The sequence below is a fragment of the Lepisma saccharinum genome, chromosome 1, assembly GCF_977018435.1.
Source record: "Lepisma saccharinum chromosome 1, izLepSacc3.1, whole genome shotgun sequence".
NCBI classification, from domain to species: Eukaryota; Metazoa; Arthropoda; class Insecta; order Zygentoma; family Lepismatidae; genus Lepisma; species Lepisma saccharinum.
The window spans coordinates 192336755-192351498 of NC_139229.1; the positions used below are offsets into that span (position 1 = coordinate 192336755).

Sequence of the window (14744 nt, forward strand, 5' to 3'; positions counted from 1 at the left end):
ATATATGTGTGTGATTTTGTACTTTTTTTTTTAATGTGTTCTGTACATAAGTTGAAAAGTAATAGTTTCTATTCCTGTTGGGGACATATAATAGTTATAAGATGAATGTGGGGGAATGTTTGGCAGCTAGTCTTGAGATGTTTCTGTGCTTTGTGGTGCTGAGATTCATGTGAAGAGACATCTCCAAGGGGAGGAGCTTCTTCCAAATAATGTTGAACCACTTGCTGGCAGCCATTTTGGACTTACCTAGTGCGGCAAAGCTAAAAACTCACAATATAACAAATAACATGAAAGTAGTAAGTTTTTTGCAGTCCAGTAACACAAATTCATGTAGGATAAAACCTCTGGCACTTGGGGTTAGATGGCAGAACAGCCGCAGGCTGAACCTCACCCTTTCAATAACGGAAAATTGAAAGGTCTCTCACAGATTTATATTTGGAGAATGACAATTCTCAGATAGGTGAGTAAAGGGTATCAAGTCAAAAATTATAAAAACTGGGCTCTTTGTACATATTGTGACACATTCCTTCAAACTTGCATGTAAAAGGAGGGTATGTCATGGTCTTGTGTATACTAAGATAAGGGGCAGAAATTAGAATGCATATTTGTGCAAACCGGATTTTTCTTAACACACTTCGGCACCTGCATAAGAATTGAGCTTTGTGCCTGTCAGCACTTCTTGTTTTCACCACTTACACCAGCCAGTGGTCCAAGAAATATCTTTACCTTCATTGCCTTCGTGCTATTTTGGTTTTTTTCTTCTTTATTTGATGGTGTTTATGGCATGATACATTACTTGTTGACACTCATTGATATCTAGTTAATGCAGACTCACGTCACCTATCTTCATTTTAACATTTGTATGACCTTTCTAAGTTACACATATGTTGGAATTAAAATAAACAAGTACATACTTATCAAACCATAAAATACTTCAAATGTAAAGTTTGAATCATGAAAACCTCCCTCCTGGAGGGAGAGTTAAAGAACTTCTTGTACAAGATCTTGCTTTAGGGACTAGTCATCATGCAGGCATAGTTGATACAAGCAGTCTACATGATTTCAACTTCGAAGATTCTGGGTTCAAGTCCCAGCCAGGGCAAGTATATTCCATTATGTTTTTCTAGAGACTGAAAAGCCATATTATACATAATATTAGATCACAATGCTTGTGTTTATATGTGCATATATAATGAGGGATTCAATTAATCTGGGACACCTGAAACACAGATATCTAATACAAGAAACTCGCATATACACTCAATATTATTGTAGTTTCTCTTTATCCTTCACTGCATTGACTGTTGATAAAGTTCACTTTATGCACATATAGGTGAATCTGCACAGATTCTTCAGGTAGAAGTACTAACTGATGAAACATGCCCTTGCCTGGAATCAAACTTGGGAATAATTGTTCATTTGATGACGAGATATCCTTTAAAGCTGCACAGATTTTTGACATAATAGTTCCTCACACCCGAAGTCCACATAGACACTTGGATGTGAATGGTGTTCAAAGGTTCAATGAAAATTCAGTTATCACCACTGGATTTCAAATTTTTGGTGTTATTTTCCCCACAATTTGCATTAAAAAAAAAAAAGTCATGCTCCACTAAAATGATAATGTTTTTCTGCATTCTAATTCGTAGTCTTTTGTATTAGCTACAGAACTTGAGTGACAAAACTCCTAAATTAATCAACATCTAATTGCTTAGGACATAAAATCATATGTTGTTATTGAAAAAAGAAGTTAAAAATCTTTGTAACATTTTCTCCATCAGTTGCATGATAAATGGCTATGAAAAAGGATGGTTAGTTAATTGAAAAAACTTTTTTTTGTCATCCATCAATCCATCACATGAAAACTTTTTTGTTTCAAAAAGGATGTTTTACTTAAAATTTCCCTTTTGTACTTGAAGATTGTCAGCAGGCTGCATCACAGTCACTGCTACACAAAATAATAAGTTTCCTTGCACAAATACCAATTTTCATGGTAGTCCTTGCTACACACACATAAGAAGTTCCGAAATTTGTCTTCATTTCACCACTTACTATACCTAAAAAGTGTTCAGCAATTAATTTATAAACACTTTCTGGCCACAATCACAATTTTTTGGTGTTGCACTGATTGTGAGCACCTAGTTCTACTGATGAGTTATGTATGGACTAATGCCAAAGACAAGGGTGCGTGTTTAGGGGGAAAACAAGGTAGAATCATATAAAGTAGATTTATAGGCTGTTCCTAGTTGTAATACTTAGGTTTTTTTTTTATAAAAAATTGATATTATTGTAGAAAATCCACTGAACATATAAATATGTCGAATTTTGTAAATTATCTTACTATGGCTTTAATCCTTCATATTGGTAACATACCAAAACGAGGTTGGATGCTACAACTATAACAAAATATATAGGGTGAGTCAAAAGTCAGGTTACATAGGGATTTATAGTATATTTTCAATGTATGCACCTTGAACATCAATACATTTGTGCATGCTACGTTACCATTTTTCCAGAACCTTTTGCAGAACGTCCGGCATAATTGACCAGAATGATTTTGTTTTTCTGCAGCTCATTTATACATCGTCCTGAAGTTCTGTTTCACAGAGATGTACGTGCATAAAAGCAAACTCAACAGGACCATGGCGATCGATCCAGGCACTAGGAAACTGGACAATTAACGAGACAAGGAAAACTTCCTATGTATCCTGACTTTTGACTCACCCTGTATATCGTAAGGACAAAGAAACAAGGATGGACACATACACACTCTCTTTTTCTCACATTCACTCACAGACTGGTTTAATGCAATCTGATGAGGTTATCCATTTGCATAATTTTAAGTTATATAGTGTATGTTGTATGTTTTAATACAATACTATGCTTCATCTTCAAAACTTCAAATATTGTTTATTTCTCTTGGATTTGAACGTAAAGTTCACATTCAGTGGCAACTTACCTTACATGAGATATATGAAAAAAAAAAGTTTTAGAATTAAAACCTTGAATTTAAATCAATCTGATTTGCACCTTGGAAAGTGTACATATTTTTTTTCTTCTGTGGATTGCTTTGTATCCAGTAATCGACAGATGTTTCATGTTGCTTTTTTACACTAAACTGTTTCTAATGATTAATTATTGTATGACATATCTTGGATAAAGTGTTTTTAAAATCTTGTATGTTTGTATGTTCTAATAAATTATTTTTGGATACTTAAGTTCTTTCATGCTACCTGCTGTGACAAAAACACTATACTGTGTGCTTGTTATTGTAATTGTTAATTTTCAGTGATGAAACATGAACAACTTACTTAAAAAAGTAAATATAGCAACAGACCATTTAGGGATTTTTATGGAAAGATGTTCAATTTACGTACAAAGTCTTAACCTTAGTCAATCGACAGAATGATTTTGTTTTTCTGCAGCTCATTTATACATCGTCCTGAAGTTCTGTTTCACAGAGATGTACGTGCATAAAAGCAAACATTATCCCAACGTGGACAGAAAAACAATACAATATGTACACAAAAGTTGCTAACATTTCTACATTTCCAAGAATAATTTGTTTGTGCGTGAAATTTATCTTTATTAGTTTATTTGTATGCAACTTGCAGTGTCCATTTCAATAACTACTTGTTTTCTTAAATATTAGACATGTTTGGTCATTTCTTGCAGAAATTTTCTCAACCTTTGACCAACATTTCTTCGGACATAGCTATCCAGTTTAACTTTTTACACTGTAATGATTGAACAAAACAAACACACCATGTACAATTTAAATTCATGAAGTTTTTTTACTAACTAAAAATTATACATTAATACAAAAAAAGAAAAAAAATCAGTAAATTGTCGAGAGCTTAGTAATTTTTACACTACACCTATACTAATTCATTTATTGATATTATTATTAGCTACAAATTCAGTCTTTTGCTTGATTGATGTGGTTCTGTTTTTAGAAAAATAGTGTATCTTTCTTACAATGATGAGTATTCTGAAATAACAATCCTGTTGCTCTACTTGTTGCTGATAATAAATACAGTAATTTATTTTTCTGCTGGAGGGTGTGCAAATGAAAGGTATCTGAGACAAGACTACAAAAGTAAATGCCTTTCAACTTGTACTCTGGTTACAACTGTATGTGCACTAGAAGACTGTGCTGGATGATGCATAACTTTTACAATAAGAAATGTGAGTCAAAATTTATGATCTTAAGAATATACTGGATGTTTGGACGTTCATTAGACCAGACATTCTCATATTACATTTTGTATTTGAGAGATTATTTTGGGAATCCTGCAACGGGCTGTTTTTGTTTTCACCCTTTCATTCACATGCCCTGAATACTATTTTTTTTTTCAAACTATGACTGACACACACATCGATAAATCCAATTTTGATATAACCACAATATAAAGTTAACTTGAAATATTGTTAAACAATGATTGAAACAGGCAAAATAACAATACTGTTTAAACATCCCTCATGGAATTTTTGGTATCACCGCTTTCCTCGTTTATGGCCTGGAGGTGGTCGCTGGAGCTGGAAAGGCTTCTCTCCAGATTCCCATGCCGTGGAGGCACTCCCTGCCGTAAAACAACTTGTGTTTAGCATCTGGTCAGATGACGCTGATGTATATCCTAGAGTGGGAAATAAAAATGACACATGAATAGTTTTTTTTTTACACCGCAAGGTAATTCAAAGGATAGTTTTGGTACTTTTTGCCAGCATATTCTAAGAATTAAGGTTTGACTTACCTTGGTGCGTTTCTATTTTTGTCCCTTTTTAACAACAATTTGTGATACGATTCCACATGATTAGTTCTACCACTTGTGTCATTGTCTTACATTTCTGCAGAGTATGTGTGGTGAAAAATATGATTCTTCATGTTCAATTCTACAGCTGTTTTGTCACAACACTAGATAATGGTATTTCCAACATCTTTTGTAATTTTTATAAAATTATAATATGATGTTAAGATCCCTTGATGGGTTGGAAACCTGGAGATGATGTGTAATCACATCTAAACACACTCGACGTTTATTTTGTTAATTTTAAATGATTGGTACTGGACCTACATTTTAAAGTGGACCCAAATCATACAGCAATGTGCCTCCACCAGGAATCAAACCTGGAACCCACTGATTACCAATTCCTGCATATACCCAGTGTGCGTTTGATAACCTCTCGGTTACTTACACATGTTTTAACTGACAATACATTTATAGATGAATATTTTTTATATTGTTTAGTGCATGCTGAGTTACTCCATCACCACCATATTCCACCAGAGATAGTTCAGATTCCCAAATGAAACTATTGACACACCCAGGGGGTCATCCCCCAAATAGCACATTCCCACTTATGCTAGTTTTTTTAGACAAATTGATTTTAGCAGACAAGTTCTCCCACCCTGCACACATACACTAATTACAATTTGCCCTACAATTTTACATGGCATATACAGTAGAATGTCGTTTATCTGCACACTCAAAAAAGTAAGATTGATTATTTTTCTGCATAAATAACACAGTACAGGTACAGTACTGTAATTTAGGTATGTACTGTATACGTATGTAGTACTGTGTACTGTATGTATAAAATAAAACCTGTACTGTACGTGCTTTTCTTTGTTAAATAAATACATGTTTGATTATCCGCATAACCTTCGGTCCCAATTAATGCGGGTAAACGACGTTCTACTGTATATTAGTTTTCTGCACCTCGAGATCGATGCATAAAATGTGGTCTAGGGCTCAGATTCTTCCACAAGTCTAGTAATCTGTGTCTGATTAATACAATGATGAAGGAACTACACGAAGGTCCTTACCACTTGATTTGAAGCCCTGGTAAGTCAATATATATTTATGAATCTCTTGGCCATTTCATTAGTCAGCTTGATCCTATTACAATTATCCCACATATAGAAAAAATCACATTAATTAATCAAATATCAATATAAAAGCAACCAATGGATTCCCCCATTTTTGTGTGAATATAAACAGAAGTTGTATATAAACTACTGAAAATAGTTTTAAAATGTTTTATTATTATAATTATCAACAAGATTCACCCTCCCCCCAAAAGAAATATGTTTGCACATCATGATATCCCACCCTCCTTTTTGGAACCGTAACGGAAGCTGACAATTGTTTCCTGGCTCTTCCTTTGAGTGAAAATTATCCTGGATTCAGTCCATATCTACTGAAGCTTGGTCTTTCCATATCTTTTCCACGCACACGTGCAAAACACTACCTGTCTCAAACTGTTTCACCCAATATTTAATACATTGATCTGTTGACCAATCTTTGTTAAATGCCATCAAAACTTCTTCCAAATTACAGGGAGGCTGGCTATCTTTCCTACAGGTTGCTCACCATGAAACTACAACATTTTTGAAAGCCTATTATTTATTAATTACATGTACGAAGCTACAGAGGAGCAGAGGTGGACTCTGATCATTACCTAGTAACCATCAGATATAGACAGCGGATCTCAAACACAAAGAAAGAACAAGGGATTATACAGACTAAATATAATGTGAAACTGTTGATAAACAATCCAGAGAAAAGAAGAGAATATCAAACCAGATTGAAACAAAACTTTAAAAATATACAAAATCCTGTAACAATAGAAGAAAAATGGAAAACAATAAAGGAAAACATCTAGAAAACGGCAGAAGAGATAATAGGATGGGAAAAGAAAACTAAAAGAAAGGAACAGTTTGACGAGAGTTGCCAGAAAGACCACAGCAAGTGTAGAGATTTGGATAGTGAAAAGAAGAGAAGCCAAAAGAGAATGTAGAAGAAAAAACGGCAGTGGGAAAAAGAAAACCTAATAGAACTAAATGAACTACATAATAAGAAAGAAATAAGGAATATGTATCAAAGAATAGAACTATAAGAAAGGATTCCAACCTTGAACAAATTTGTGCAGATATAAAGAAGGAAATCTTATTGGAGACAAAAAGAAAATAATAAGTAGATGGGTAGAATATTTTAAAGAATTATTAGGTTACAATGAAAATTAAAATGAGATATCAGAAGTAAGAAATGACCAACAATGGGATGAAGAGCAAGACTTGCCTGAACTAAAGGATGTCACAAGAGCCATACAAAGCTTTAATAATAAGAAAGCACCAGGAGAAGATCAAATTACTGCTGAAATGTTCAAATATGGAGGACCAGAACTAAAGAAACAAATCTTTGAGCTTATTAAACAGATCAGGAAAAAAGCTGAAATGTCAAAGGGGTGGACAGTAGCAATAATATGTCCGAAAAACAAAAAGAATGACAAGACATGTAAGAATTATAGGGGCATATCTCTCCTTAACGTGACATACAAAATATTTACAAAAAATCTGGCAAGATGACTAGAACCATACGTAGAAACACTGACAGGGGAGTGACTACAAGTTGCAATTTAGAAGTAATAGATCAACAATAGACCAAATCTTCGTATTAAGAATGATATTAGAGAAAAGTTTTGAACACAATATTAACATACATTAATTATATGTTGACTTTCAACAAGCAATTGACTGTATACAAAGAGACAAACTCTATAAGATAATGAGAGATATGGATATCGCAGAAAAATTGACAGAAATGACCTTAAGAAATTCAAATTGGAAAAGGACTGCAACAAGGGGATAGCCTCTCCACACTGCTGTTTAACATAAGTTTGAAACATGTAATTAGGAAGATTGAAATAAATCCTGGAGAAACCATCTTAAATAGGACAATACAATACAATACCTTGCATTTGCTGATGACGTTGCCTTACTAAGCAGAACACCAAAAGCACTCTGAAACAATTAAAACTAGGTGGACATGAGTTTGGACTGGAAATAAACCAGGATAAGACAAAATACATGATAACAACAAGAAACAAGACCAGGTATCAAACTATAAATGAGTTCGAAACGCACAGTCAAAAGTTTGAGCGAGGTGGAAATTTCAAATATCTAGGTTGAACAATAACAGAAGATAATAACATTGCCGAAGAGGTAAAAGCAAGAATAACAGCAGGCAACATGCATTTGGAAATATTTTAAAATCCTCACAAGTGAACCGAAAGCTGAAACTAAGACTGTATAGAACCATAATGAGACCAATTGTGATGTATGGGTCGGAAACCTGGTGTCTGACAAGAAAAGAAGGAGAAAGGCTAGATATATGGGAGAGGAAGGTTTTACAGAAGATATATGGACCAATCAATGAACATGGCATCTGGAGAATTAGGACAAACGAAGAACTAGCAACACTTTACCAGAACCCAAGTATAACAAGTGAAATAAGATCCAAACGCCTTAGCTGGCTGGGGCACGTAGAACGGATGCACCCAAACAGAGCAGTACATAATATCTACCAAGGGAAACAAGAATGCAAGAGGAGTTTTGGCAGACCCAGGAAGAGATGGCTTGACCAGGCAGAAGAAGACCTAAAACGAATGGGCATAAGAGGATGGAGAACTAGAGCGAAGAACCGAGATGAGTGGGCAGCTATCACCAAGGAGGCCAAGGCCCTGCATGGGCTGTAGAGCCGTGGAGTAAGCAAGTATTATTTATTAATTAAGGCTATACAGCTGCAATTCTGAAGGAAGGAAGGAGAGACTCACAATATTCATGTGGAAATTTCACAGTGCTTATTAGATCTACAGTAAAACATTTTCTAAAACAGCAACTCTGAGGTACTGTATTGGTATGCAGAAAAATCAACCAGTCAAGTTCAACAAAATTTCTACTTTTGCATTACGAGGATCCTCCAACATTTAATATTGTAAGAACTGCTACTTTTGAGTTGGAGACGCATGCTCTATAATACAGCAATATTTTACATATACATAATACATTTTACTGGAAGTAGGAATTGTAGCTTTCCTGATAACGTGATTCGAACAAGTGTTCTTCAGTTACCAGCCAGGTTAAATCAGCATTAGCATCCAACGTTTTGAGGCTGGCTGGTTACCCGAGAACACTTGTTCGACATTTTTATGGATTACCGGAGAATGGGATATGTCCCTCCCGTGTTTAAGATTATCAAGTGGTGGTGTTATCAGTTCTTGTAAGCCAATTGTGGTGAAAACCTGACATTTCTGAAGAGACTGTGGAAAACATTCATAGATCTTTCTGCCAGGTCCTATCAACAAACTACCAGTTGCAAAAACTGATGATAATACTTTTTTGATAGTCTTAAATGTTGGAGAATCATTATTAAAGACACTTGTTGCACATGACTGACTCATTTTGTTTCTGCATATCACCACACTACCTGTGCACCCTAGCTCAGGAGTCACTCTTTTAGAGGAGGTCAGTACACTGTAGCTCTAATGGGCATTGCAAAAATTCCCACAAACTTTTTGAGTTTGATTCCATTCCATCAAGAACCACAGGTGTATAACCTGAAATATAAAAAAATAATACTTTCAAAATAACAATGTTTCATGGTGGACACCCTGTAAAATGACTGGCAAATGAAAGTCATTCACCCAATGCACAGATTTCATGAGTTACCAGGCGATATTTATTCACAAAAGTGACCCAATGATCAGTTTACGCTGTTATTTGTAATCTAATGATTGTAGTTCTACATAATATACATACATTGTGAAAACCTGAGAACCATACAGGGCTAATTTCTTAATCCTCTACTCTGAGAACCTTTTTGATAATGTTATAAAAATCTTCATATAAGCACTAGTTGTAATAGGAAGGACGTGCAAGTATCGAATTGAAGAAATATGGAAAATAAAACTGTCTTAAAATATTACCAATATTGCTACTCCTGTTATGCGGATAAACCAATTTAACTCATGCACATAACAAACTAAAACATAATACACTGAAAATAATTTCTGCTTGATTAGACTACATACTACTGAGAACTCAATACTAAGCAAGCAACAATTCATACTTGTATTAGACATACAAGAAAAATACATTTTAAAAAAAACATTGGTAGAAAGCTACATTCTGCTTGCAAAAGTACTTTTCAAGTTTTTCTTTTCTTTTTTTGCTCATGTGATATTAATAAATATAGTTACGAATTTCTACTTACTGTGAATTTCAATTAGTGTGGCACCTCTAAAAAAAAGTACACAAATTGGATACTCCTTCACTGGGTTATTCTCATCTACTGAAGGAACATCAAACTACATCATACGACATTCATATTTATGCACACCAGTACACCAGGAGTGAACTATATTTTCTCTGACTTACTTTTGTAATTTAAAATTGAGCTACGTAGCTCAGAAACAAAACAGTCCCTCTCATTTTAATAAAACCTCTGATTGACAAATTTCTAATTGCGAACTGGAATGGTAACCACTTTTGATAAGTTTTTATTATTGTCTGAATATTGTAATGAACACACAAATATATAAGACGTAAGCGAGTTACTAAATCATCCACTTGGGAACTCGATTGGCACTATACCAGGTAGCTTTGTACGGGACTTGAAAAAATGACCTGCCAGCATCAAACTAGACACAACTGAATACTAAGAAGTAGCAGAATGTGGTTCCAGAAAACATAAAAATGAAATCAATGGGACTCTTCAATTGGGGGAGGGGGAGCTATATTGGCTCTCCCAAGGCCTGTCATGGCAAACCGTTTACCTTTTCATTGTTAAGCAGGTATACAAAAATTAGTATTTCAATTCCTATTGGGAATTTTCCAAGACTGTCTTCAATATATTGCCATCACATACACAAGTTGCACGTTCTTATAAAATATAAATATATCTGCACCAGTAAATTCTTCCAAGAATAGCCAATATTAAGGCAACATGGTAACTAGCCAAATTAATCTAAATACCACATGAATTTGATACTGTATGCTAAACGTGAAAATACTAAGCAAACATAACACAATTATATGTAATATACCTGGAATTGATTAACTGGTACTCTAATTGTGTGGGCCAATAATGGCATTTCACTAAAATTCCCAATAATTCTACTGATGCAAGGTTTCTGTAATGAATGCACAATCTTCTTGTTTTGTTATTGTTCTCATGAGCATAAAGGCACAATATATGTACTCTGTTCTTGTAAAACACACTTGCAAGTAACCAGTTTTTAAATATTTTTATTTTAAGAAAATGCCATCGGACACTAACACCTACACTGAATAATCAAGCCCATTTTATATGGACTGTACGATACGAGTTATAGGAGTCACCAAAAATTACATGGGCAATACAGAAAGGTTTTGTGGTGATTTCTTCCATTATTTTTCTGCAGACGACAAACTTCAGTTTATCGATCATAATAAACGTAAATGCAAGATAATGTTTCATTGTGATTGGGTCAATTGAGTATTGCAATTTTTAAACAACTTCAAAATTTCTCTAACCATTTTGGTTCACAATTTAACATACATACAAAATCAACTAATTCCTTACAGAGCATGTGAGTATATGTTCAATGCTACATCAACGAGAGCAGATGCTATCTACTTCAAGCTATGACAGAAATATCTAAGCTATTTAGCAGAAAGCGAACTGCAGCTATAAGCCTCAAGAGACAGTACTCAAATTTAACTACAGAGAATCAGCAAGCCATGCTGTCAATTTATTTTTACACACCTTCAATATTTTGAAACTATATCCTTGTTAGACCTTAAGAAATAACAGAAGGCTTGATAAGAATTTTTAATACATGTAAAATATGCTCCTATAAAAAGAAAACAGTACACATAAACATCTTATGACCAATTGTTTCACAAACGTACATTTCCAGAACCACAGTAGGGTGAAGCAATACTGATTGTTTGAGTTGGTGTTTTAAGTCCACTTTATGCACAGTAAGGCTAATTGGGACTGGACCTACAGTTTAAAGTGGGATCTGAACCACTATTTGCTTCCACCAGGTATCAAACCCCAGACATAAAAAACTGCGTAGCACACTTTGGTTCTCCAAGTGTTGTCATGTCCAGAGTTTTATTAATAATATTCTCTTCCGATCCATACACCACAAGTAGTGTGAGTAATATTTTCACACAATGTGTAATGTGTTATATAATTTTGTTATATTTTTATAGATACAACATATAATTTATATGTAAAGCAAATGTCGAAATACACACTGTCTTTTTCAAACCAAAACTCATTACAGTCACCTAGTTACATACATATTAATTAAGAAGGTTAACAAAGCATTCATGTTCTTTAAGACATTGAATCCCAGGGTATTTACATTGGCAATAACTAAGAAACCCGGGCATTTTATGTGATTTTCAAAAATCTGAAACAATTTATTTTTTGGTCTTACTATACATGTGTTACCATCAAAATAAAGGCAATTTCTTTGCCTAGACGATAAAAAAGAAACAATTAGAATCCAGTGGCGTCTGTCTCGTGGCCTCAAATTTGGCCGGGGCTCATTTTTTAAAGAATTTAAAATATGATGACAATTCACATGAATTACAAAAAATAGGTATTTTTCTTCTTCTAGACTACAAAACTGGACTTATTTTAAAAAAAAAGTATATAAAAGGTAATAACAATTCATATAATTACAAAAAAAACAGGCATTTATCTTCCTCTAAACAACAAAATTGGACTTATTTTTCTAAAGAATTTAAAATATAATGACCATTCACATGAATTACAAAAGAAACAGGTATTGCTGTTAAACGTACCTTTCTACGAACGTTGGTTCTCATTTAAACAAGAACTGTGCTCTCCTGTTCTTCTGCTCAGCAAATTTTGTAATTATTTTTTCATTGAAGCCCTCTATGTTTGCAATGTATTCTTTCTCTATTGTAAGCACTGCCAAGGCATTGAGTCTGTCTTGTCCCATTGCATTTCTTAAGCAGGTTTTAATACGCTTCAATGTGCTGATACATCGTTCAGATTCAGCTGTTGCCACTGGAGTTGTTAAAACTATGTTTGTCATTTTTACTGTTTCTGAAAAGGTATCCTCTAAATCATTTTCAATGAAAAACAAATGCAATGTACTGATAGAGTTTATGTTTTTAAACTCTTCACTACAATAAAGAACACGAAGTTCACTCTTCAGTTTTCCCTGTTCTATGAAGGGATAATATTTGGCACAATTCTTACACGAATCATCGAGAAAATCAGACTTCCTCCAGTCATTGAATTTTTCAGGGTCAACTAAATTGAAACACTCCAAATGTTCAGTTGACCCAAATCTCTCTTCGGCTTGATGAATAATTATATCGCAGCACTCAATAGCGCATGCTGTTTTGTTAACACTGCCTTTTCTTTTTCAATGTGCGAAGAACTAGTTTCATGTGACTTAATTCTTTCAGAAAGATGTTTGAGATCACTTATACCATGAACTGTCCATGAAGCATCACCACCAAACAAAAGGCAATTAAAACAAAAGAGAATTTTCTTGATCTCGCTAGCTGTCAACCACGGTTTTCTGTTGTACCAGTCTGGATTGAAAGCTCGTGATTGTGATTTGTGTTTTTGTATTAATGTAACACTCAGATGGTCAGGACCTAATTGTTTAACAACAAGTTTTTCTTGGTCACTCAATGTCTGAAATGGTGTTGCCAACAAGAAATCCACTTTGTTCATAGCGAATAAAAGCCACCACAACGCTACACTACAACACCCGGGATGGAACGAACGCGACGCGACGGAACTAGCCCCGAATCAACACCCAAACCCATTGCACTCCCCCCTTCGCTCTCTCTGCTAGCACATGACCTTCACTGTAGCGTGTAGCGTAGACCACGCCTTCTTCTGTGACGAGCCCCGAGACTGATAACTGACATCAATGCCGCTAGGAGCGCGGTCGTATCCATTGCAGCAGAAGATGAACTTACGTGGGTAAAAATCATCTTTTAAAAGATTGTGTGATAGTTATGTATTATGGTGATTGAAAATTACGTCAATACGTCCGTTTTTCTTTAGGGGCTAAGCCCCGGAAGCCCCAAGGGATGAGACGCCACTGTTGGAATCTGTGTATTCTTGTATGTGCTAGAGATGTTCAACATAGTCCTTGTTTTTCATATAATGAAAAAGTTCATATTTCTAATACTAAACATATCTACCCTTAGTATGAAACACAGGCAAGTAAATAACTCATTACAAGTAAATAAATAGTTCCATTTCTTTCGATATTTCAAGTAAACACATTGGTCAAGTGCATGGGCGCCCACAGGAGTTTTCTCAGGGGAAGGGGCTCTTCGAGATTCTCAGGGGGGCTCTTCAAGATTCCATATGTAGGGTGTACTGAAATGGATTCTGTCATCAACATAAAAAATACTGTTAGCATACTAAATTCCATTAGCCAGGAAGGGGAGCAGTGCATGGGCACCCACAGGAGTTTTCTCAGGGGAAGGGGCTCTTTGAGATTCTCAGGGGGGCTCTTCAAGATTCCATATGTAGGGTGTACTGAAATGGATCCTGTCATCAACATAAAAAATACTGTTAGCATACTAAATTCCATTAGCCAGGAAGGGGGGCTCGAGCCCCCCTGTCCCCATATGGGTGTCCATGGTCAAGTGTGCGTATGTGTGTGTGTTTGTGAGTGATGATAAAGCACTAAAAATATAGGCCTAGTACTGTAATCAATGAAATGAATGTGCTTTCCATTCAATGAGAAGACTGTTCAAAATTTCACCACCAGGGTACAGCACAATGCTGAGGCATACCAAAAGAACTCCCAAGAACATTCTGCATGTTCATGGCCCAGCATCGTAACTCCAAACATTCAAGTGATATTGCCCGTACTATGAACGTGCATGGGACACTTGCCATATT

At 35.0% G+C, this 14744-nt stretch overlaps 1 protein-coding gene across 3 annotated transcripts in view; it reads right to left on the reverse strand.

Annotated features, from left to right (window-relative positions):
- Positions 1-3082: 3082 nt before the first annotated feature.
- Positions 3083-14744, reverse strand: part of LOC145977957 (nucleoporin p58/p45-like) — a 99988-nt gene continuing 88326 nt past the window's right edge. Inside the window, exon 10 of one of the 3 annotated variants that reach the window (XM_083110312.1) lies at positions 3083-4637. In XM_083110312.1, the coding sequence (XP_082966438.1) occupies positions 4498-4637 (140 nt within the window). In that variant the 3' untranslated portion in view covers positions 3083-4497. The remainder of the gene's footprint in view (positions 4638-14744) is intronic. The other 2 variants (XM_083110304.1, XM_083110319.1) reach the window with 2 other exon arrangements.